Source organism: Dermacentor variabilis, chromosome 9 (genome assembly GCF_050947875.1).
Source record: "Dermacentor variabilis isolate Ectoservices chromosome 9, ASM5094787v1, whole genome shotgun sequence".
Classification (NCBI taxonomy): domain Eukaryota; kingdom Metazoa; phylum Arthropoda; class Arachnida; order Ixodida; family Ixodidae; genus Dermacentor; species Dermacentor variabilis.
Window position 1 is genome coordinate 139,786,985 of NC_134576.1, and position 26,630 is coordinate 139,813,614.

The 26,630-nt window shown below is 45.8% G+C and overlaps 1 protein-coding gene across 1 annotated transcript in view; it reads right to left on the reverse strand.

The window, feature by feature from the left end:
* Nucleotides 1-314: 314 nt before the first annotated feature.
* The window catches only part of LOC142558212 (trissin receptor-like), a 116,175-nt gene continuing 89,859 nt past the window's right edge, over nt 315-26,630 (reverse strand). Inside the window, exons 3-5 of the mRNA XM_075670370.1 lie at nt 5,768-5,992; nt 2,153-2,433; nt 315-1,484 (exon numbers count right to left, since the gene is read on the reverse strand). Coding sequence (XP_075526485.1) covers nt 414-1,484; nt 2,153-2,433; nt 5,768-5,992 — 1,577 coding nt within the window. The 3' untranslated portion in view covers nt 315-413. The remainder of the gene's footprint in view (nt 1,485-2,152; nt 2,434-5,767; nt 5,993-26,630) is intronic.

The window sequence follows — 26,630 nt, forward strand, 5'->3', positions numbered from 1 at the left end:
TTTTCTTTACATTACTGCACAATTGTTAAAAAAATCAAGGCTTAAGACCTACATTTTAGTACAAAGTTATGCCGAATTTCCAGCCTCGTGAAAAGCACAGCATCAACGTGATTCCTGCGTTCAGTGCATACCCTGTAGTGACCCACTCGGCATTTACGATCATGGCACAAAAAGGTAATATTCAAAAGCTCACCTGCTGACCATAATATATATATATATATATATATATATATATATCGTGCAGCGATTTATGAATTCTTTTGCAAGGCCGCCAAAGTGCAAACGGTTTGGCGACCTTTCTAAAGAATAAATAAATCGCCGCACGATTAGCCTGTTTCATACAGCGCATTGAACAATATTCATAGTGAGAAAATAACATGCGGAACATTGACATGAGGAGGATGTTGCGGCAGTCACAAGTGTTGCTGCTGCATTTCTTTGCGATGTGCACGAACCAGGCGAGCAGCCTGAGGCGTTCCAAGGCTCACATTCGAGTTGAGAGACTTGGACATGGCTTGGAACGAGGATCGGCTTTTCGACCGGAACCTTTGGTTGCGGCAGAATAACACGTCGGCCATGCACTGCCGGAAGTTCTTAGAAAACAAAGCGTAGAGAAATGGGTTGAGTCCCGAGTTCAGATATAACACAAGGTTCGTCACCACGGTCAAGATGGCAGCTCCTGGACTGGATCCGTTGTATTCAGGGGACCAATGTTGCCAGAGTTTGCGTGCGTGAAAAGGCAAGTTGCACAGGGCGAAGCTGAAGACAACGGCCACCAGAAGGCGGATTACTTTGCGCCGCGGCCTCAGCGCCGAAGCTGCGGCGCTGTTGGCGTAATAAAACGTCTTGACGGGAACCTTCGGCGTCGTTGGAGCTTCCATGCTTCCGCAGCGGCTGCAGCCAGATGTCACTCTGTTCAACTGTTGGCCACCGGCGATCCTCTGTGTGGAATTTGAATAGGGCATGGTCAACGCAATTGTCGTCGTTGAACAAGGCTCCTTGGTATTGCTGGAGGCCGTTACAAAAGTTTGAGCGTACTCTAGCTTCGAGTCAACCGGAGGTGGTGACTCGGAATCTTCCTCCGAGCCAGACCGCCGACGTGTTGGCGGTGTTCCCGCTATCCGTTGCTGTGGGTGTGACTTTTGATGACTCAGTGTGGAGTTCAGTACAAGCTGGTGGTTCATCTGGGCGGCGATGTGGTTTTGTGGTTGCGACACGATGGCTTGACTGTGCCATAGCTGGTAGCAAATGATGGCGTACAGGACGCTAATGATTATCAAAGGCACGAGGAAGCAAACGACGAAATTTACCAGGTCGTACGTCTTCGAGTCGTACAGCGCCCTCTGGAGCACACAGAGGGCTTCTCGCTTGTCGTCCACCACTGCTTCCACGGTGCCGTACATCACGATTCGAGGGCTGCAGTAAGCAGCACTCACGAACCAGACCGTGACAATGGTTACGCGAAGCCGCGTCATCGTCACCACCTGCGGTCGAGTAAAAAAAGCAAGGTGTTATCTTAGAGCACACAAGCCATTAGAGAAAAAGAGATATCTCTTTGTGCACCGGAAAATAGTTTTTATTTAATATCGAATATAACGCTGTCATTACAAATGCACTCCTTTTCCACAAAAATAATAAAAAACATTAAATATGGCCACAGTGCACTCCCTGCCCCCAACCCTGATTTTCCCCTTGCAAGTCCAGAAAACCAAGGCGTGCTCTCAATAGACTTCGCTCGGCTAGTCAAAATTATGCGTTGCGAGAACTGTCCGTAAGACTCGCACGCCATTCTCTTCATCTCTCACATAGCTTTTGTGCGGTAACCAATCGCAAGCGTAGTCCAGGTTTAAATCACCTCTGCTATAGTTACCTTTAGATATGGACAGGAACAAAATTTACAGGGAAATAGGAGGTAGCTAATCCAGTTCATGGTGCGGTAGTTGGATACGTTGAACTGAGGTTCAAAAGCAAATAAATTGAAAGATAACGGAATAACAAGAGAAAGATAACAGAAACATGTAAATATTGTCATATAGCCGTCTGCTATAATGCAGCTCTGACTCAACATAAAGTTTTCCTTTCTTGGGTGCCAGCCGAGCCTTGCAACTGCGAATTGTGAACCCGGTACCATAAGAATAGGTATCGCACTTACCTGCTTGTTCAACATTGGATGCACAATGGCCAGGTACCTCTCCGCGCAGATTACGGTGAGTATAAGAATCGATGCCGTGTAGCTGAGCCCATGCACAAAGAAATACATCCGGCACAGGAAGTCTCCAAGTACCCACTGTGGGGTCAGGTAGAAGAACAGGTTCTGGTACACGCAGAACATGGCCACGCACAGGTCGGCCACCGCCAGATTGGTCAGAAAGAAGTTGGTGGTTGTCCGCATACGCCGGTTCGTGATCACGACTCCGATGACCAGCAGGTTGCCTGCAAAGAGAACACGCAAGAAAAACAGATTTTGTTTTAAAGGAAGCCGAGAACATTCACCTGGCTAAATGCTTCATGTGGTGCCTTCAGGTCTGGGTGAAAGACCAAAGTACACACGAGCACGCGCAACATCAGCAGACGCCTGGTTTGAACTCGAAATTTCTATCAACAAGCAGAAACCTAGCCCTGTTTCAAATTGGTATTGTTCAATGAAGACACATTTCTAGGTGCCGAGTGAAATTATTTCAAGTACCATGGTAAACCTGCTTACGCAAGTTTTCTCAATGCCCTTGTTTCGTTCATATTCGCTCTTCTCGCACGACACGCTGGCTCATTTGAGCGAACACTAAGCCCGTTCGCACGAGTGTAGAAATATGCTGCGGACATCTGTCACCGTTATGTTAACCTCCATGTTCACAAAGGATCCCTTTAAACCACTGATGTCAGTGATGATGATGACAAAGATTATGATTATAATGACTGATTTCTTCGCATCCCCTTTGGAGCGGGGCGGTGACAAATATTACCCTAGCCTACTTGAGCTAATCAGGTAATCGCCGCATGCCTGTTAGTTTATCATTTCACCTACATTTCATTATCATTTTCTCTCCCTTAAAACTTCTATATTTACCTTGTACATTTACCTACGTCTGTAACCGATCTGGTCCTGTCAATCTATTTTCTGCTTGTTTTCCACCAATATTCTAAACGCTTCTTTTTATCTCGTCTGCTGACAGGTTAACGCTACCATATGGTTTGAATGCCAGCGCTCCTAGAAGGTGGACGTTCCTACTGCGCTCGCTGGGTGAATACCTCCGCATTCCATTAGGATGTGCTCAGTCGTCTCCGAATTTTTGCTGCGGCAGACACACGCTTGATCCTGTTGCAAATATTTCCCCCGGCATGTTTTTCTCCTTAGGAAACCAGCCCGAGCCTCGAACAGCAACGCACTGCCCTTTGTGTTATCGTACACATTTTCCCTTCTAATTTCTTACTTCCTATCCCTGTAAATGTTCATGCTCTTTTTCGTTTTCATTCTTTGCAATCGATTTGCTGTGTCTGTTTCTATCACTTTCTTATTGATGACTCCTGATTGCCTATTTGCACTTTCATTTATTCTGTACTTGGTTGTAAATATTCCTGCCTTCTTCCTCCATTCCCCCTCCACGCTTCTCAGATACAGATATTTGTGCAGTTTTAGCCTCCCTCTTTTTTTCATCCATGTTCCCAAATTTTTCTTAAAAATTAATTTCTCTCCGCACTTCTCTGACATTAAAAGGAACCCAGCCCATGTCACCATTCCCAGCCTATTTTGTAGTTTTACTGTGGGCCCGCAATACCAGTCGGCCCACGGACTTTTCTTTAACCTACAACCCAGACAAGACGTCTTATCTTAAGCAGAGAATAGCATACGCGAGCGTTACCACTGACAACATTTCTCCATTCGAAATTCCTCGCACCACTTCACATTTATTCTAGCCCCAATGTGCTCTGCTTCCCTATTGCTGCATTGTGCTTCCCCTTGATTTTTAGATTACCTTGGTGGATGCTTGAGTAGGTCTTGCTTCGTTTATGTATACATTCAAGTATTTATCGCATGATCATGGGTATTACTTGCCGTTGAATTGATACAACATTATTACTGGTCTCCTTATTAATGATCCAAATTCCCCGGTAGAGCACAGCAGCGCCATCCAGCGAAGAAGATATTGCGGCTTCAGGAAAAACTTCTCGGTGTTCTCCTCTACGGGGAGTTACTTCAGAAACCCGGCCTCTTTACAGTGCATTCGAGTAGACACGTAGTGCATGTAGAAAAGTTTTGCTCAGGAACCGTCACGGAGTGCGACGTGGCAGTGTAGCAAACGCGTTATTCGAAAAGTGGCGCTCTCATCGGATGTTCTGGAGACGACTCGCCCCATTATAGTGGAATTCCAATATATTCACCCAGCAAAACATCAGGGAACGCCCTGCTTCATGAGGCACAGCGGTACAAAGCTGATTGGAGCCTTTTTTTCCCAGAGGTTGAGATGCATCAAGGGATGCTTCGAGTATTGTTTGGCAAACAAGCGGGCAAGATCCCGAGAATGAATCATTAAACGAACATGTAACTTTAAAGTACAGAGATGGAAGTTTTAAGAAGGAGAAAGAATATAAATTTGGCACTAAGAAATGCTAGATTGCAAGGCCTATGCAGCTGAATCAAGCTAGGTGACTATTTGTCGCCACCTCTCTTTCAAGGGGAGACAATTTGAAATCATCACATGAGTCAAAGTGCACAGCAGTGTAGACGGACGCTACAGAATATGGGGCAACGTGTTTCTTCGTTAGTGTTGAGCTTAATTTTCGGTAATCGCAGCCAGTAACATGAAAAATAGGGCGGGACCCAACTGTAGCACTAGCAGTGCCCATCAACATTGGCCTGTCACGAGTAGGTGCACCGCCCTTCTTTTCTGTGTCTCTTTATTTTTGGTTTTTGCTTTCAGACATTTAAAAAGTACATGGCTGGTGGCATAAGCAAAATTCCACTTATATGTGAACTAGCAGTACTCCCATCTCGTAAACTACATCCAACAGTCACGACTTGCACAGTAATAATCAAACACAACATTTACCGTGCATATGTTTATATTGAGTCTGTGAACGTTCTTTTTGTTATTGAAAATGCAAAGTAGCGATCGTTATTTCTTTTTATTTTTGGCGCTACACATTTGGTCCTTGCCTAACAGAGAAAAAGAGCAACCACAAATATCGCACCATACCACTGTACTATTGGTGAGAGTCAAGGCACTCTTGTTGCAATTATTTTACTAATTGTAAACATCGCCCTAAGTTAGAATGTAGTTGAAAAGCACTAAACTATAAAATTCAGTCGCCTCACTGAATTCTTGCCATTTCAGGCGAACTTTGAGATAATAGAATGACATTCGTATTGTATCACTGTTTCTAACACAATTTCAGCAGGGCGTTAGTTCAGCTGGATTAGTCATGTTGGAACAGCTTTAGCATCAAGAGGCGAAGACGCAAGAACTAAAGATAGGCGTGTGCTGAGCCTTTATATATTTCCTATTATCTGTTAGGATTAATAACATTACAACTGAGAGTAGCACTGCAATCCGCCAAATTATTAACACGTCATGATACCAATTTCGTTTTGCCAGCCCTTTAACCAGCATCCAAAAATTGTATATCCTGCTAGATTTCCTGGCAAAATGAGCCCTGTAGCACGATAATCCCCACTGCTGTCAAAATTGTCAGCAAACCAATCAAACAGCCTTTGTCACAAAACATAAGGAACGTCTACAAGGTGACGAAGTTCAACAAGGTAGCCGCTCACCGAAGAAGCAGCAACAGAAGACCATACTGTAAGCGATGACAAGGATGACCTTGACATCGAGGCGATCGAATATCCAGCCATCCCCTGAATTCTCCGCTGCTAAAACACAGCAGCTGTCGTTGAGAAACCCGGGTGAACCGGTGCAATTTCCAAGCAACTCGCTTGGAGACAGCGTTGAATCTAGCCCTGCCAGCTGCTCCCGACAAGTGTCCATTGATGAAGGTTCTGCACAGAAGAAACAGATGAGGTTCAATAGTTAAAACTCGCACTCCCTAGACATCATTTAAATCGGGGGCAATTTTAATGGGAAGCATTCTTTGGCTCATCCTAGTCACTTTCCTGTATGTAGATGAGCAAAACGAGAACATGGTAAAAGCGGGAACCAACGTTTCCACAAGTGGACTTGCCGAAACGTTCGCTACCCCCTTTTTTTTCCTGTTCGTAGGTAAGTTCCCGTCTCACCCCGTTTCATAAAAACAAAATTCAAGTCTTTGATTGTGGGATTGAACATTGGATGCCGAACACAGTCGCCCGATGCCCTAACCGTACGACATCACCACACGCGTCTTTCTCTCGTGCCAACGCGAACTAGTACCATTGCGATGTACAAAACATGTATGAAACATGCCATCTTCCAGTCAGCGTCAAATATTCAAGCCTAAGCGCACAATACCACATCAAGTTAAGCATCTGTTATTACATTGACAGCCATCCTGCCAGCAAAGACCGGCTGTTCAACAAGGTATGCTGAATAAAACATTGTACACTCAATATACCGAGACACCTGTCAGAAGTCACCAATCAAATACAGCTGCCTACCACGTGCGACATCACTCAACTCCGCCTTTCAACAGATCCGTGCGAGACGAGCTACGCAGTACCGATGCTACCGGAAACATTTATGCCCACGGTTAAATCTAATTATGGGCACTCAGATGAACTAAAACTAGCCACACCAGATGCATTGCATGTGCATTAGGTGAGTGTTAAGGCAGCGCACACTTTATCAAGGGTAGCATAATGTATCCAACTGCAGCCATTCGCAATCGGGTCTCCTCACAGGGAAAACTGTGTGACCTACTTGAACGCAGCAGTTTGCCACGGTAATGCATGGCTTTACCTCGCACCACAATGAGCAGGCGTTGTACATTACGGAAAAAAGATGCGCACACAGGCGCATGCATAAGTTTCCTTGCCAGATCTTTCATCCACCAGGGCTCCTAACAATGCTGTAGCGCGAACTGATTACGGAAACGCTGCATCAAGCCACCAAGCGAGGAGGTTCTCGCGAGTGGCCTCTTCATTTTGCGGACCGAAGGGAAATAACACTGTCCGAGATCGGAACAAGAATAATGCACGTTTGTCAAGGCCTATGCTATGGCAGGTAAGGACTGGCCTTTCCCGTCGAATCTGTGATATGGGTGTGATAGCTTCAGAGGTGAGATGTACATGCTCAATGCAGGCAGGTAACATTGGCTAAGTATATTATTAAGGAGGAAAAAGCAACTGTTATATCGGCTTCTCACCAAAACCAAGTAAGTGGAAGCATTTTGGTTGGTTAGGAGGAAGGTACGATAGCGAAAATCGCGAAGACCTTCTCCCGTGCTTTATTCTCAACTTGCATACCTTTCATTGGAAATTTTAAAAAAAAGTGTGCGTAAATGAGAATTCACTACGAAACAAACTAACCTTATCAACACCTTGTGACGAAAAGAAAAGCAATTTTTAATGTATCCTCAACAGTAAAGCTGCGATGTGAACATGCAGCAGAAATGGTTCCACCAGTTAAATTTACATCCCTGCCGAGGAACGTCAATGAAATCCAATGCAGGCATTTTTTTTTTCGGAAACTGCACAGCACACGAATTTTTGTTGTAGGTCACTAGGTCACCAAACCAGAAGAATGGAGCACGAAATCAAGACGAACACTTCGGCATGCTGTGGCAAGGACGAAGATTTTTGGACGGCTTTATAACAAAGAAAGGGAGAAATTGCCATCCACACTACTGTAGCACGAAGCTAAAAAGGAAACACATACTTTTTTTTTTTTTGTCAGAAAGAAGGTTCGCCATCGAAGAAAAATTCCTCCTGGTCGCGGGAATCAAACCCGGTGTCAATTCCTTCCTTTCTGAGAAATCCGCATGACTTTCCATTCTAGCTTCATGTTATATGCGGTCGGGTGAATGGAAATTGTTCCCTTTCTTGAAATGGCATCCATCTTGCGAGATTCCGCTGAACTGATTTGCCCTACAGGGTCACAACAATGAGCTCGAGTGATGTAACACTTGTAAACATAGTGTGCTTCAGTAGCCCGTCTTTAATTCAGAAAAAGAAACGTTATTTTCATTACAGTGCATCCTTTATGGAAAATTTGATAGCAGAAGTTCCGAAGTGGAAGTTGCTGGGCCTTACATGAAACGCATTAAAGTGATAGTAGTTACGGGATGTACATGGTACAGTCACATATGGTCCCAAGAGGCTTTCAAAGCGATAACTTTTGTTCGGTCTTCTCTTCCCTTCACAGTTCGTGAATTTCTGGCCGTTTCTGGCAAGCTTGGGGCACTATTTTATTTATTTATTTATTTCACAATACTGCCGCTCTCAGCCGAGAGCCTAGCAGACGGGCGTGAACACTTTCTTTTCCCGACATAAATACATGTGTGAGCTACACAAAGAATGAAAAAGCAACAATATTCAACAACATACAAAGGATAAGGTAGATAAGCTATACAATAGAACACTAAACAAAGCAGAATAAAATGAACAACCGGGCATATCATAGTCAAATCGAAAACGTGAAGTATTTGGAAACAAACAAGTGTATACATTTTTTTTTCTAAGCACTGTTAGTTTAACATAAAGAGAACAGGGAACAAACATGAGAAATCGTTAATAATCTCTTGTGATGAGCTGCAGTTGTGAAGCGAACAGGGATAAAGAATTTGTCGCTGTTAATGACGAGTTAAGTTGATTCCATTCTCTGATTACTCGAGGAAAGAATGAGCACCTGAATGCGTCATTAGAAAAGGAATACTCGGTTAGGGTATGTTCGTGTTGATGCCGTGTTATTCTAGATTGCGAATATGAAATGTATCGGGTGATATCAATTTTATACTGACGGTGCAGCATTTGAAGCAGAAATTTTAGTCGACCTTGTTTCGCTCTCGTCGATAATGTGTTGAGGCCTGAGGAAGCTAAGAGACGTGAAGGTGAGTCAGTGGAACGATATTTGCTATGAATGAACCTTGCGGCTTTTCTTTGTACAGCTTCAAGTTTAGCTATGTTAGTTGCTGTGTAAGGAAACCAAATTGTATTAGCGTATTCTAAAATAGGTCTCACAAATGTTTTGTAGGCCGGAAGCTTAATGTTCGTTCGAGCGATCTTTAGGCGCCTTTTTAGATAAAATAGCTTTCGTAGTGCAGTAGTTGTAAAATTAGTTATGTGTGTTTCCCAATTGAGGTTTGATGTCAGCGTTATCCCTAAATATTTCTGTTGGTCAACCATGGAAAGAGGCGTGCCATTAACGATATAGGTGAAATGAGAGGGTTGCTTTTTTCTTGTTATTGTCATAGCCACTGATTTATTGACGTTAATAGACATTTGCCACTGGGAACACCAGTCGGCTAGCGTGTTAAGGGAATCAGAAAGATCGAGATGGTCTTTATGGCTGTTAATTTCTTTATATATCGCGCAGTCATCCGCGAAGAGTTTGATTTTGCACCCTATATTATTGGTTATATCGTTAATAAAGATCAGAAATAACAGTGGCCCGAGTACCGAGCCTTGTGGTACTCCAGATGTGACGGGAACGACATGAGATGGCATGTGGTCATACATAACAAATTGTGAGCGGTGTGTTAGAAAAGCCGTTATCCAAGCAGAAACTTCTCCTTTCCCGATGGCATGCTCCACTTTTGCAATTAGCTTAGTGTTACTCACGCAATCAAAAGCTTTAGATAAGTCAAGTAAAATCATGTCTATTTGAGAACGATTATTAATGCTAAGAGCAAGGTCGTGAACTACCTCTGTTAGTTAAGTGAGGGTTGATAAGCCAGATCGAAAACCATGCTGGTGAGGCGTTAGGATGTTTTCACGTTCTAGAAATACTGTCATGTGTTTTAGAATGATGAGTTCTAGTATTTTGCATGAAGTGCTGGTGAGAGATATGGGTCTGAAATTGGCAACATTATTTTTGTCTCCTTTCTTCTGGATCGGTATTACTTCAGCCTTTTTCCAGTCATGTGGTAGATTAGAAGTTGCTAGTGATTTACGAAAAATGTGTCCCAGATATCTACTGCACCACTCAGCATATCTTTTTAGGAATTCGTTTGGAATTTCGTCAGGCCCGATTGATTTCTTAGGGTCAATGTTGAGGAGAAGATTGTGGATTCCGGCGTCCGTTATTATTAACCGATCAAGCACTGACGTACAGGATGGTGGAAGAGGGGGTAGTGTACCATTGTCTTCCGTGAAGACTGATTTGAAGAAATTGTTATATTTGTTTGCCGTTGCACTTTTTTCTTCTTCGGTTAGTTTGGTTGTTGTCTGCTCGGTACTGCGCAGATGTTTCCAGAATCTTTGTGGGTTATCTTTTAGGAAGTTAGCGAGAGTGACACTGTAGTCTGTAGTCTATATATGACACTATATATCTATAGCTGTCACCAAAAAAAATAAAGTTAATAAATAAAAATGTCCAATGGTCCGTTTCGAACCCCTGGTCCCCAGCTCACAAGATTCATGCTCTAAGCATTAGACCACGAACGCATTTTCTTTTTTCATTAGTACAGCATTTATTACAACAAAGAACATACCAGAATAAGCTTCAAGCAAAGTGCTGCAGGTTTCAGTACAAAGGTCCACGCTTTTGACATACATTTACAAAGGCTTCATTTGCCACAGCTCGCCCTTAATCTTGCGTACTTCGTAGTTGTAACAGAACCATTTCCAATGTGCGATTTGCACATTTCTTCGATAAAATAAGTACGGACTGGTCGAACATCAAAATCACAATTTCTAATTGCCATGCGACTTCGCCATACTGTGTGAAGGCAAAAGACAAAGAAAAACTCATATTCTAAGTGCTCCGGTTCAATTTCTGACGAAAGTATTCCCCGGTAGTGTAATGAGCGAATTCTTTTTAATACTTTTTTCGCAGAATATACCAGGAAAGAAAACCATCCCAGCAATCAAAAAAGGCACGTTCGATTGACACTAGTTTCAAACAGACCAAGTCATTTGTGCCCAACGATAAAAAGGCACCTCTCTGTTCCAGCCAGGTTTCCACGGGCAGGGATGTCAGTGTGTTAGTTAAAGAAAAGGTTTTAACTGCTGCTGGTACCATCATTCTTCTAACTCTCCAAAACGTCCTCTCCTTGCCCTCCACTATACATAGATCGATACAGAGGTACGAGAAAACCCTTCTCGATTAAATATTTCATCAAACGTTTACGGATAACTCTAGTTGGATACTCTAAAATAAATTTGGCGTTGAGGAGGCGAATAGGTTAAACAACTTCTCTCAGAAAACCAAATAACCTTAGCGAGACTCGTCCATTTGTGCTAACAGTAAACTTTAGCAGATCTGATGGCAGACAATCTTGAATTAACGTTCTTAAAATGAGTCGAATTGGTCGCGTACAAACGAAAATCTTGCAAAAACTTGCCTCAAATAGAGGCGGGGATAGCTAGTCCACCCCTCTTTACCGGAATAAAAAGTTGTTACCGCTGGTTCATTCATACTGGGACTTGAATACGTAAACTCCCAGAAACATATTAATCTGTATATTGACCATAGGGCACGACAGCTAGTACTTGCAACAAGCATGAGAAGCTTAAAACTAATAAAGAATTACATATTGTCGCACGTGAACAAATTGATAAATCCCACCTGCCCCATTTCTGCGTCTGCGCAGATTGCTCTTGCGTTTTTCTTTTCGCGCGATAGGTCATCAATCCTGCGATATTTATCTACTGGGACACCGAGGCATTTGCCAGGCTTGCTTAACCACTTCGTTCTTGCATAAACTGTAGTGGAAGTTGGCCAATGTTCCTGCGCACAGGCCTTTACATTTATAAAAGTTTACTGTGCAACCAGTAACATCGCAAAACCTTCGCACTACGTTCATGCAAGGATTGATGATCTCCTAAGCTGTGCAAAAAAATGGTATCATCAGCATAAGCTAGAATCTAGACTTGACATGCTCAGGACATGCGCGGGGTCAGCTCAGGAATTTGCTACCTGGCGTGCCACCCGGGACGTAGCAGAGTTCTACGAAGCCCCTCTGACGTCGGCTTCGGACCTTTACGCCTGTGTGTGTGTGCGGCACTAAAACCTGTGCAACACGTGTATGTGAGCCGGCCTACTCCAAAAGGGCGGGTCATCTTCGGTGACGTCGAACGGTGACGTCGAACGGTGACGTCGAACGATGACTGGACGAACGTTTCCGTTCGCTTGGAATCAAGGGGGGGGCCAAGTGCTTATAAGCAGCGATTGTCGGCTGCCAGTGTGTGCTCGTTGTCATGCTAGAAATGTACTCGTGAGCTGTGTGCTCGTAAGCTGTTTGCTGTATGTTAGTCTTGCGGGCTCCATATCGGAGTCACGCTGGACTGTCGATGTATGTCTTGCCTAAGATTTAAATAATGTAAATAAATCCTGTTCACCGAGTTCCTCTCTACGACCTTCAACTCCTTCAAATGGTGGCAGCGGTGAGATCGTCCGACGACTCCTACATCTGGGTTTTTGTGGGGGGGGGGAGGGGGGGACAGCCAGGCACGTGGTAGAGGTGCATAGTATATATATATATATATATATATATATATATATATATAGTTCAACTAACGGTGGTCTGCTCCGGCCCACCGTCAGTTGCCTTCGGTCTTGGATGAAACAGGAGAGACATATGTCGAGTGCCCTTCAGACCAACACTTTGCAATGTGGTGAACGCAGCATAGTTCGTGGATCCGGAACCTCAAAGGGGTGCGATATCATTCTAACGCCTTTCTCTCGCATTTACCGCTAAATGTCCACTGTTTTTTTTTTCATAAGTAACACACTGACGGCAGAGTCACCCCCAGCGCGGCTAATGTAAGCGTTACTGACCGCAAGATCGAGCAGTGTTGCCACCTGGCGGACACTGCCTCAACTACGATAATGTGGATGGCGCGTCGCGTCGTCCGCTAACCACTACTTGTTTTCATGAGCTTGTACGGCGTACAGATCTATTAAACTCTGTTTGTTCGGCGGTATTAGCGCAGTCGTAAATGGTAATTTGCATGTTTTTGACGACTCGTTTGGCATTGGGCTGTAGTTATTGCGCTGCAATAAAGTCAGTGGTTGCACGGGTGGAACACGTGATGTGCGATCGTCGCGCCCTCCGTTTGACACATTCATTAAAAATTTCAATGCTAATGCTGCCATTGTGACTCAGGAACTTCACAAAACAAAAACATACTTGGTGTCGTTTTAGATAAATGAAGTGGTCGCTCCGATACTTGAACGCGGTGCTTTAGCGATTCTTTGCAGCGATGTGTTGAGCATTGCTTGTTCTTGTTTCTGACACCCCGAAACGTGAACCATGTGGCGCAAGATCACTCAATAGTATACGAGAGGAAATCTTAAGCGTTCATACGATGTCCCAGATTACAGTTGGCCTTATGCGTATAATTGCATGACTGTCGATTAGTGGTAACGCGGCCATGCTTAGCTGTTCCTGAGCGCCCTTTTATTATGTGCATATCTCACTACGCAAAAATAATTTTGCTTCGCAAGCAAATTTTTGCATTATCCTACTTCTGTTGTCTGCAACAAAATAAAAGCGGAAACATACTACTAAAAGAGAATCCCGCGTAACATTTCAGTCGCTGGGTACAGGACGACGTAAAGCTGAGTTGCCTCGCGGCTAATGTAATGCGCTCTTTAGCGCAGTGTTGTAAGCTTGACGGAAGATAGCGACCATTATTTTCACAAATAAAGAAGACACAGTAATAAGGTTGGCCCTTAAAATGACTGAAAATTATTCGTATCATTCTGATGCACATATTCATGGAAAAATATCCTTGTGCTAAAATTTTACATTATTACTGTTGCCGAGGGGAAAAAAACGAAACGTGTTTGAAGTAAAATGGTGATCCTGCCATTGCGCCGCCACTCATATAGCGTAACTTGTTTCACGAAACTTATTACCTGCCCTGTCTTTGACAGAGAATCGAAAAACATGTAAAATATAGTTATGCTTGCGTACCAGCGGTGAAGTGGAGTCGCATTAACTAGCTGCTTTAACGTCAGTGTGCAGGATTACAGTTGTTTTTATAACTAGTGCGAGAATAGCAGGAAGCACAGTTCCATAACAGCAGCGCCAGCGAATAGGCTGAACGCAAGCTGAACACGAACTAAAAGCACCATAAAGTTACCACAGCATAAACTGCGTTTTGCCATTTTTTTCACGTAGCGTAGGAATGCTCAGTGAGTTTCGACCAGGAAACGTGGCGTTTGACGGCAATATATCATCAGTACACTGCAGTGAGCGCGTTTCATTGCCACACAATCAGCCCAAATAGCTCACAGCGAAGCGCGCCGTGTACATTTTCAATGTTCGCCCCCGATTGCCCACCCACATTAATGCGGCGACAGTGCTGCCAGCTATAGCCCAATCTCGCGACCAATAGCGCAAGATGAGCTGAGCGATCGTATGATGAGTTCCGCATTCACATTCGATCTTAATCTCTTGGACTTGGAGTAATGGCGTTCATGTTATTTAGGTGGCTTATCGAGGATAAATACTAGGGCCGCATTTACTTATGCACAATCGAGGATGCCAATCTCGTAATTGAAGATGGCTTGATATATTCTTAAGCAACATCATGGTAAGCGTCCATCAGCATATTATGATATGCAGTAACGCACACGTACACACATACGTTAACATATTGCGCATTTATCTATATATACACACGTTTATTTTTTCTTACAATAGTGTGCATTAGATATTCAGATCTTCTTTGTTACATCTGACTGTCTTCCGATACATCTTCAATCCGGCCTTGTTGATACGGCGGCTCATCGTCTTCACTACTGCCGCTATCTCCGACTCGCTACAAAGTCCGTCTTGCGGGATGCCCCACACGCACACAGGCGCCTCCACTTTCTTCAGAATAACAAGCGCTCCCGTTTCGTCCGACACGCTCCGAGAACGAGACGTGACCGTTTCGCCCACCTCGGCGGGGACGTTTACTATCTGTACGATGATCCGAAACTGTCCTTGCACGTGCGTGAGGCGTCTGGTCCGCATGAACGGAATCCGCGGCGATGTGACACGCTCGCTGATCTTATCGATTTCGGGCAAGTGAGGCGGCCTATCCGGCTAACGAAATCAGGTTGAAGGCGACAAACGAGGAACCTTGCCTTCGAGGAGGGAGCCCTTCACCGTGGACACGAGGTGCGCGCGTCTCTTTCAGTGAGGAGACCCTTCGGTGAATCCGGCAGCAAAGCGCTCCTGCACCGCTGGCACGTCCGAGGCGGACCACAGGCGTCCGCACACGGCATAGGACACGCCAGAGCTATTCCTTACGGCGATTTGAACTCAAGGTTGTACCTACGGGATTTTCTTTTTTTCCTTAGTTCAGAAATTTTTTACTCCTGAAAAAGCAAGGATGTCGAAAGCATTTAAAGGGCGAGCCCTGGCACATAAAATGGCTCTTTAGTTTCCGTCACCACTCCTCATAGTGGCCGTTCGGATTAAGCCTAAAAAGAGAGAGAAAACTTTAGGTTATGGCGCAAACGGCTCGTTGTCCGAGAAGTCGTCGCGGATAACACGTTGACATGTGCTGCTTTGGTCTGAGCAAATTTCCCGCAGGTGCTTAATGCATTGCACACGGAGTCGCCAGAAAGCGAGTCAGAAGTATTTCAAGAAATTCCCGTGACAACTTGTTGCGAAAGAGCAACAGCGTGATAGAAAAAAAAGATAAGGCAAGACGCACACATCATGAAAGCAAATAAGAAACAATAACCCAAAGCATAGTAGCCCTGTGCATGATCACGCAGTACGATAAAGCTAACATACACACGCCCAAAATAAAAGAAAAAACAGTGCACAAAGACAGTGTATTGCAGCGTGCGAGAAAATGCTCATTCAGATGGAAGGCAACGAATGGATGAAGTACTCATGCAGCGGAAAACTGTCACATGATGAGAACTTTCCGCATAAGCGAGAGGCGTAATCAAGCGCCAGCATTGGATGAAATTTGTTTAACGGAGCGTAAGCTCGAAAATCCACATAACACTTGGTATCGCGGCATCCCCCCCCCCCCCCCACCGTACGTTGATTTCAAAATAAATAAATAAATTATGGTGTTTTACGTGCCCAAACCACTTTCTGATTATGAGGCACGCCGTAGTGGGGGACTCCGGGAATTCGGACAACCTGAGGTTTTTTAACGTACACCTAAATCTAACTACACGGGTTACGTTAATTTCGCTTTTAATTATTGCCAAAGAGGCCGCTCATGGGTTTTTCGAACCCACCGTGGTTGCTTAGCGGCTATGGTGTTAGGCTGCTATACACGAGGTCGCGGGATCAAATCCCGCCCACAGTGGCCCGTGCACTCAGATCCAGGCGCACATTAAAGAACCCTAGGTGGTACAAATTATACCGGAGTTCCCCAGTGCCCCATAATCAGAACGTGGTTTTGGCACGTAATATACCATAACCCATTTTATTAATTTTTACGGCCTTTTCGCTTACGTTCTCTCATTAACTAGCCCTACTTAATGCTAACCTGACATTCTTTGCCGCTAATCGCGACGAACAGCATCCCGCCGCCCGGTAACTCCCTTAAGACGTTTTCATTTTCTGAAACGATCGTGGAAAAAAGGCGACCTAATTAGTTGTGAAGGGAGGCTAGGTAATGCGAATCATTACTCCCGACTCGGCAACACAGATAGAAGTGCGAACAGACTTTCGCACTGAATTATGGTCTCGCATGTGGAAAGGGGGAACAAGTATTTGTCAGCCTTCGGCCTGTATTGCAGAACCTTCTTAAATGGCCGTCTATGCTACAGGTGTTACTGGAGGGAGGAGGATGACAAAATTTCGCTTCGTGAAAGCCCCTCGGACTCGCAGATTTTCACAGACCTCATTTAGGGTTGCGGAGGTACCGAAAGGTATGATTGGGCCAGAGCTTGCTGCGGTGTATCGTCAAAAAATCGAGAGGAAATTAATGTCCCCGGCCATCGCAACGAACGTTACCACTCTTCACAGGATGCCTCTGATGCACTAATTTATCATCTGTCAGACCATTGCAAACAACACTCCTTTGTTTTCGTTCGTACAACCGCTTTACTGACTATACTACTTTTAGAAATTCGGGACAGGCACAATTTTATAGTATCTGGTTTTCTAGTTCATCATTACACGGGCTTAACGTCCCTTTCAGGCTTCGCGCGCAGTTGCGGCATAACTTGGTTTAGAAACAGAGCGCCGTGCTTGTGGAGAAACCTTGTTACGAACTAGCGACGAGGAAGGAGTGTTATATGGGCAAATAAAAATAGCAGACTGACTGATACCGCCGCAGCCTGTGATTGCTGCGGTGACAAGGAAAGCAGTTGTTACACCATGTGCAGTGCCCGCACTGCCGTGTGCAGAGGCGCAGACTCTCCGTACTGCTCAACCAGTTGCACGCCATGCCTTTGCGAGAAGACACAATTTTAGAGCGTAGAAGGGACTCATCATCAGAGAAGAACGTCATACAAGCATTACTACAATATTCGCAGTCCACAAGCCGATGCGAAGGCCCCTAATAGGATTGCCCTTCCTGGCTTTTTCTTCCGCTCTTCTTTGTTATGTGTCTCCCTTACTGTGCTTTTCCTAAGAGAATTTTCCCCACCTCTCGTAGGGGGTAACGTTTGCATATGGCCAACCTCTAATCCTAATCTCTCTTTCCTCCGTCCCTTCCCACTTACAATAGAACTTCATGGACAGGTGCATATGTCGTTGAAATTGCAGAAAACAACTTTTGTGTTCACCACTGTTTACCTCAAGTTTCGCAGAAACATCGCAGTTTATAGTCGAGATTGTTCAATGTAACAGTTGATACGGTTGCTTGCCTGGTTTTTGGGGATATAAATGCGAAGTTGCATTTGTCTATGGGAAAGCTAGCGGTCGCCACTGCGGTGATATAATAAACGCGTGCCGCCGCCCGTATTAAGGAAAGCAGCACTTCTGGGAGTGTTACCACGTGTTCCAGTGTCGCGAGCAACACGCGACAACCACCCCAGAGCGACTGCTGTTCGCAGCTGCCCACAGGCGGCAACACATGTCTGCGCTACAGCGCAGCCTTAGCGGCAACTAGCTTGGCACCTTTTTTTTTTTTTTACAAAACGCAACTTCGCAGTTTTCTTTGCAGGCGAAATAAGCGACAGAGTCAAGCGTTACATTGAACAACCTGTGCCATAAAATGCTATCTATCTACCAAGTTTCAGCCAGAACAAAGCAGCGGCAAGCGCAAAATCTTGTTTCTACAACTTTCAGGGAAAAAATCACGTCCCCGTACGTTTACTTATTCTTTCTATGCGCAAACGCTACGATCATTTAGGCACTAATGGCAGGAATTAAAAGAAACCCAGTGCGGACTGAATAAATTAAGTAGCTTTAGTAACCCAGCAGAGCGCTTCCAACAATAACGCGTGTTTGAAGTTTCTCATGCCGATTACCTTCACGATATATCCTTACAAAGGCGTTTCGGCAATCCCCGGTATCATCCTTTGTGTCACCGCTTTTGTGAGAGTTCACTCTAACTTACTGCCAACGCAACGCTTTTCTATTCCGGTGGGACAGCCAATATCTGCATTTTTAGCAGTCGCAAATGCCTTGTTCAAAGGCACCATCCTGTCTTGATTGTTGGGAACGATATAGCGTATTCTGAGAGAAAATATCGACACGTGCGGGAGAGAGTGAAGGAAGGGAGCGCCTCCCTGAGCAAAAGCATGCGTTTTTGTTCTGGCGGCCGACAATATTCGTTGTATAGTGGTATTCTAGACAGAAACCGCGCTGATATTAAAAAAAAACAAATGAACGAAATATGGCAGTTCAACCCAACTGCCTTTCCTCTGACATTCGCAGTCGCTATGTGCTACAGACTCCCAGCGCATAGCTTCTTTTAACTCTAAGCATGTAGCATAGCTTTTTCTTCCGGAATCAGCCTCATGTATAGCGTTCTAAATGAAAAAAAAAGGAACTCCTAGTTCCACACTAAAACCTGGCAATGAATCCAAAGAAACGTCAACAAAGCTGAAAAATGTAAATGTGTGATAAGAGAGTTATGGAGTAAAAGAAAGAAACAGAAAAAAGAAGGTCTGCGCGTGACATGTGAAGGAGAGAAGCTGAAGATATGAATAACAAAATTTGTCAATGAAAGAGAAATAGACATTGACACGAGGGAAATAAAACCAGAGCTAGCTACGGTGAGAACATGAAATAATATAAAGAAGGAATTAAAAAGTGCAACTGGTACGGCCAGAAATTGGAACCCCGAAATCTCGTTGCGCTTCTAGAAAAGATTTAGCGGCGAAACTTGGCATCGCTGTTATTTGCCCTGCGCATCGTAGTATAAAGAGGCACTGACGTGGTGATAAATGGCGTGAAGATCGCCGTAGTTCAAGGCTTCGCAAGAAGTGAGCACCGCTTTGCTTCGCGTGAAAATGCAGATACTTGAGAATTTTAGCTTTGCGTTATACGTGTTACGTTACATGTGATAACTCATACGTTCAGCCCTCTGCACATGCACTGCCTTTCTGCAGAAGTGCGTTAGTGATGCCGACAGATATACGTTTTAACGTATAGAGTGATCGTGCACAGTGCTAGGGGGTTGAATTAAATTAGTGATTCAGAGAAGAAATAGACGTGTAGAATATAGGGCATTTCGCATCACCAACCTATCCCCACCGCTAATGCAGTGGCGTCACCTCTTAGACAGAAATCAAGACACTTTGTTGGCTCGCATCCATCTCCGTAGGTCTAGCTGCATCAAAACAACCGCTATATTTAATAATAACGATGACATATGGCTAATCCTTTGTCCTCAGTGAGATGCGACTAAGCAATGGCCGATTTGTGAGGGGAGCTTTTGCTGTTCATTTCTTCCTATCACGACGCCAAGCAAGTAACAAAAGCAAACTTGGATCGAAACGGGTGGTCTAGGCTAATCTGAGTGCTGCCATGTTGTTAAGTAAGCAAGGTAAACTGCTGTTATAGTTGACGGTATGATACGCGCACGCGCAGTGGGCTTAACGTATTATGTATTATGGTAACATATCGCGCAAAGCTAAATCTCTCTATTGTAGCGTTAACTTACCACTATTCGTTGCGTTGTGCATGGCGAACCGGTAGGGCACGCGTTCGCTCCTGTATAAGGTAATCACTACTGCGGATGGGATGTGTTGTAGGCTTTTTGTGGTCGCTCAATTACGCTTAATTTCACCAGGTGGGCGAAATCTTGAGTTGAAGCCATCAGACCTACCGGTTCATAACGAAGCAGACAACTGCTTTGGCAGTGACAGTGGACATATGAAATAGAACATAGCTTCAACTGTCAATGCACTACACGACAAAGATTAACCAGCATACCGTATATAAAAGCAAGCAAGACCATCAACTGTATCACATGTGAACATATTCAGGTGTTAAACTAAGACGACACTACTTTGCACAGGACCATCAATCCCAAATCCACACTAACCACAAAGTACGAAAAAAGTTCACGCAAACGCTTGAAAATGTCACAAGGGGAGATAAGAAACATTAGCAAGGATCGCAAGATACTTTTCCCGAAAACTGGCATTTTAACTTTGGCTACTGAAAAAGTTAGACTAGCTGTCTGTCTTTATGCGTACGTTTATGACTCTGCCTTTTGATTGGGATTCATACCTATGCCTTGTAACGCCAACTTCGTGCGTAGTTGCGACAGCAAGAGCGCGTGCCAGCGAATTAGCAGCAAGAGGAGAAGGAAGTGGCTGTCGCAAGAGAAAAACCATGGAAGCTGTCTCAAACACGTAACGAAAAGTGGTTACGTGTTGCAGAGAAGGGTGCCCTTAGTGCGCCCCTGAAACATTTTTCAGCGTTATTATTTCCAAACCTACAGCACCATAAGACATCCTAGTGACGGGAGGACACTAGGGGGCGCGATCTAAGGAAGTCGCCTTCACATCGAGCTCTGACGTAAATGTCCACATCTTCGGAAGTTTGAGTCCTACAGTGAAAATTCAAGAACGAGAAGAATCGAGAACGCCAAGGGATCACGGAACTAACGCCATCACCACGGTAGGGCCACTTCTCTAATGTCTGCAAGAGTTTGAATTTTCGAGGCGGCCACGCCGCCAGCTAAGCCTAGCACCGAGGGAACGCAACGGCGCAGCAGCCCGCACAGCTGCTGCGCCGGCCCAAGCATGACGCAGCCACGGGCAGTGGTCGCAGCATCGGCGGAGACGCCGGCAGAAGAGGGAAGAAACGGAGCCGCAACAGCTGCAGCAACTGCCGCAAGGGACGTACAGCCAACGTCCTCGGATGGAAATCATGCAGAAAGAAGACTGCCCCACGCAGGAGAGCAGGCAGGAGAAAAGATGCACATCGGCGTTTTTGCCGATAAAGAAGAAACACAAGAGGGCTGGTGCCGCTCCATAGGCGGCAGATACGCCCCGGAGGAGAAGGTGGAAGAAGTATAAGCAAGAAGGGAAGGAAAACCTTAAACCTGAAGAAAAACAAGGCCATGGCAGAGAGGACGGTAGACAAGCTTCAAGTTCACCTGCCATCGGGCACAGAGAAGATTATCGTCCGACCAGCAGGAGGAATCGAGAGCATGATGATGACAAGATGTATTTATTAAGGGATGGCTCGAAGGCCTATAATGGGGAGTAGGAAGAGGAGGGGGGAAGCGTATTCACAGCCGTCCTAGGAGCTACGCGTCCTTGGCGAAAGCCAAGAGCGAGTCCAGAATGACCCTGTCGGTATCCATCGAGCCAGTTGCCGGTCTAATCCACTCCTCGTAGGACGACACTCGCATCGCCCTCAGGTGGTGGTCCCGCTTCTGAGCTTGTCGCTGGCACTCCCAAAACAGATGGGCTGCGGATGGTCGCGTGGCCAAGTCACAGTCAGGGCACCTGTGTGGCGCCTGGGGTGCTTTTTGGTCCGCGGAGGCTGTGGGGGGGCCGGGTTCCTGCGATAGAAGGGAGTTGGTAGACGGAGATGGAGGGTGTCTTTCCTGGCATGGCTGGTACTGTCCGTACTGCTCCAGCATATCCGGTGTGAGGACGAAGCCGGAACAGGGCCTATGCAGCAGCAGCTGCCCCGACCTGGGAAGACTCATGGGAAGCGGGCCTGAGTCTGAGGGCACACTCACACGGAGTTCCCTCTTGCGTCAGTTGACTGCTGCTCTCAGAGCCCTGTCTAGGCCATACGAGGCTCCATTTGTCGCGCTGCTTGTGCTGATTGTGAGGGTTTTTGAAGGATCCCGGGAGACGATGCGGTTGCAAAGAAGGACGCGCGCCGCCTCATGGGCTCTCTCATTTCCCTCGATGCTCTGGTGACCAGGGATCATAAAGAGGAAGGTAAGGGTTCTCGCCGGAAACGCCATCCTTGAGGCGGCCGGGCTACCCCCCATGGCAGAAGAAGACATTGTCTTCAACAAAAACAACCAAACGATCCTAATATCATCCCCAAACAAGGAAAGGGCAGAAGGTTTCGCCAAAATCAAGAACATCCGAGCGGGAGAAGAAGATATAGAAATGACTGCCCACCCGGCGATGCGCGAAGGGGGCAAAGGCGTCATCTACGGGATTAACCAAGAACTCAAATACACACGGCGTTGGACAACTCACGGAACCCAATACGGCTGTAAGAAGACTAGGAAAGACATCCGAATCTGTCATCATTAACCTCAAGGATCTGGAAATACCGAAGGCCGTAAAATTTGTCAGTCAATGGATCCCATGTCCCCTATATAAGATATAAGGTGACATGGAATCTGGTGACTATATAAGGTGGCGGTGGTGGTGGTGGTGAATTGTAGCAACACGCGGGTTTAGCCTGGCGATCACGGCCGGTCACCCAAGGTAAGGCACCAGAATTAGAGGCACAGTCTATTTTAGTTCAGAAAGAGATGGAAAAACGAGATGAGGAAAATACCCAACAAAAAAATAATCAGAACCCTAACCGAAACAATAAACCCACTCAAAGAGCAAGTTGAGCAGCTAACGAACACAACAGTACGAGCTACGCAGGCGGCGCCAACAAGGCCGCTTACCCCAATCGAGAGAATAGCCGCCCCCAGACGCAGGATAGTGGTAGATACGGTAGGCACCGCAAAAAGGAGGGCAGAGGGGCACGAAACGGCTCCACCCGAGAGAAGAAAAAAGATGAACAGAAAGATTAACAAGGACGAACTAGAGGCCCGCATCAAGGAACACGAGGAAAGCATGCTAACCAAAATAAGCGCTATCATAGATAAGAAAGCCCATGCTATATCAAATCATATCAACGCACTTCTGACCGCGCTAGGAGGCGAAGAACGAGCTCATCCCAATGCGGAGCCTCCCTCAACACGGAAGCGCCGTTGTCTCCCTCATCATGGCCAGGACAGGAACTATAATTTGGCAGTGGAACTGCAGGGGCTTCAAAAAGATAAAAGGCGCTGCTGCAACAGCATATTCTAAATCAACGAGAGCATTCTCTTGCCGTGGCGTTACAAGAAACAGGAAAACCCCCAGTCAAAATTTCACGGTACCGCATATTCGACAGCGGGAGAGGGGAGAAATCTAGAATAGCCACCCAAGTCAAAAATAACATAGCGGAAATGGAACACGACGCGAGTACGGACGAAGTGGAAACCGTACTCATAGAAATTCTTACCGGCAAAAATGATAGGGGAAGCATGTTCGTCCTGCACGCATACAGCCCCCCTCGTCACAAGAAGGCACAGTTCGAGGGCACATTGAAGAAAGCTCTGAGGGCAGCAAAATCATGCCTCCTGCTCCTAATAGGGGACTTTAGTGCAAAGCATCACGAATGGGGCTACACCAAAATCGACAGGAAAGGTAGAATGCTGTGGGAAGCGATTCAGAAGACAGGACTCTTGCTATTAAGGGACCCGAACGAGCCAACCAGAACGGGTAACAGCATCTGCTGTGACACAACACCGGATCTAACACTAGGGAACAGGACGGGAAAAACATCGTGGAAAAACACGGGCGAAAACCTCAGCAGCGAACACTTTATAATTGATATCCAAATCGATAGGAAACTAGGGGTGCCCGTACAGAAGCCAAAGCAGGCCACTGCAACTGACTGAGACAAATTCAGTGATATCAGGTCAACAGCAGACTTAGGCGAAATCGGACACATAACAGAGTGGACCTCAACCGTCGTCTCACACGTGGAACAGGCCGGCGAAACAGTAGGGGGAGATGACCTCCCATTCAGATTAGGCAACAAGCTGAGAAATATGTGGAACCGAAAACAACCCTCGAGAACAAGCTAAAGCGCCAGAAATGGAACCGGAACCTAAGGAAGAAAATAGCCGAGCACAATAAGAAACAGAGAGCTACGCATTCAAACTGGAAGAGAAAAGGTAGGATCAAACATGCGACGAGCTAGAGAAGAATATGAGCCGTCCCAGCACGAGGCAGATGCTGCGCCATCTCATAGACCCCACCAACATCAAAACCCACGCCAGCATAGAGCAAATCAAGGCAAGATACAAATTTGATGGAACCAATTAACAGCTCATCGATTGACTTAAATCTATATAGGCCCCGCATGCCCGGCAGCGGAAAAAGAATATCAGGGAGCGAAGAATCCGCTACTGGACGAATCCATTCTAGTAGCAGAGGTCAGAGCCGCGCTCTTTCGCTTCAAAAGGAACACAGTCCCTGGCCCAGACAAGATCACCTACGGTATGCTAAGGAACTTAGATGACGACTCTATAGTTCACCTTACAGCTTATCTGAACAAAGTGTGGGAATCCGGGGAAGTCCCTAAAGACTGGAAACACGCCAACATCATTTTAATTCATAAGAAAGGCAAAATTCGGGTACAGAAAATCTCAGGCCAATTTCACTGACCTCGTGTCTAGGCGAATTAATGGAAAAGGTAATTCACACGCGACTAACTCGATTCACGGAAGGAAACAGCATCTGGCCCCGCGAGATGGTAGGTTACAGACCGCACCTTAGCGCTCAAGATACCATGATAAGGCTCCAACACGATATTATAGACAAACGAAAGACCAATGAAATATCCACTCCCGGATAGGTCCCTCACGTCCACAGAGGCACTCAGCCGCCGCCGCCGGCAAGCCAAGAGCCACCTGACTCCCAGATGGAGATACCCCACACAAACAGGAAATCCGGAGGACCAATTTTGCAGATTCTGAGATAAAATAGGAACTCTAAGACATATCCTATAGGAGTGCAGCCACTCCCCGGGATATAATTTGTTCAAGGACGAAGAAGCATGGGAGGCAGCGCTTCATAGCGAAGACCCGGTGGCACAGGCCAACATTGTCCGTTTAGCAGCCGAAGCAGCAGACCACTTCGTCTACTGACCCTTGCCCCTTAGGGTGACATCGGGCTCCCTGCACGTCTACGAGCGGTACCGGAACTCCGGTGTCGCCCCTTACGGACAATAAATGTTTTTACACACACATACAAACACCAATTGACGGGGTTACAGGAAGATCAACATGAAGTGTACTTGCAGATGGATAATTGAAAGTGATGCGGTATAATATGCACGGGAGCTAGAAGTCTCCATCCGTGGTCTGCAGTCTGAAGCAAAACTGCATAATATGCGGCCTCAAAACAGCTCTCAACGCCGCACAAGTTGCGATAAAAATAAACGTAATAAATGCACGTTAAAGGAAACTGGTCAAGCGTGGCCTCCAAAAAGGCAAAGAGCAGCATGAATAGCTTTAATTAATCGTAATTAGAGGCGTGCAAAAAGATGGCCAGACAGAATGCAAAAATACACGCACAACGCCATCTACCCCACAAAATCCTTTACAAAATACGCAACTATAAAACACTGCTCATATATTAGAAATACATCCGCGGAACATCAGCTTGACAGAATGTTTCAAGGAACGGCAAGTTTCCGCTATATGTAGGCATCGCACAGAGGGCGACCAGCGTACAACAACGGGTGAGCTTTCTGTTTTCTTTTGTTTTTGTTTCTTTTTCTTAGATTTAACTTGAATGACACGACCAATAGCTTTCACTAGAGTGCACAGAGTTCCTTAGATGGAGAGCAAGGGGGTCGCTTGACAGCCTGAGTATTTTTTTTAGTCTGCTTCGAACCCGTTAAACTTGCTCAAGGGGTTAGAGCATGCCCGTGCTATACCGCGTCACCACATCTGTTGCAATGCTGCTCAGCGAATATCGGCGTACAATTGGTAAGTCGGCACCACGTCGTAATCACGGGAGAGCCGGCGTCTAAAGGAATCGGTCGTTTGGCTGCACATCTCTAGCGCTTAATTCTGCGCTTCCATTTCACTTCACACATGCGCTGCGTGGACGATGTTAAGGTGACTCATAACAAAGAGTTACCAACGTTGATCTGCTCCAAACTACGCATCTCTTCCATCTTCGTGTTTCTTTTCCTTTGTTTAGTCGTCAGATGCCGAGCACATGCAAGTCGATGCGGTCCGCAAAACGACTCGGGCAATGTGAGCACATCACGCCTGGCGTGGAATACAGACGCCTGCCGAGACACCTCGTGTGCGATAGGCCGGTCTGCAGACTAATCAGGCAGTCTACCGTTCTAATGTGTCACTGTATGAACCCTAAATTTCACCCCCACTACAGAAAATTCGAGGCTACCCT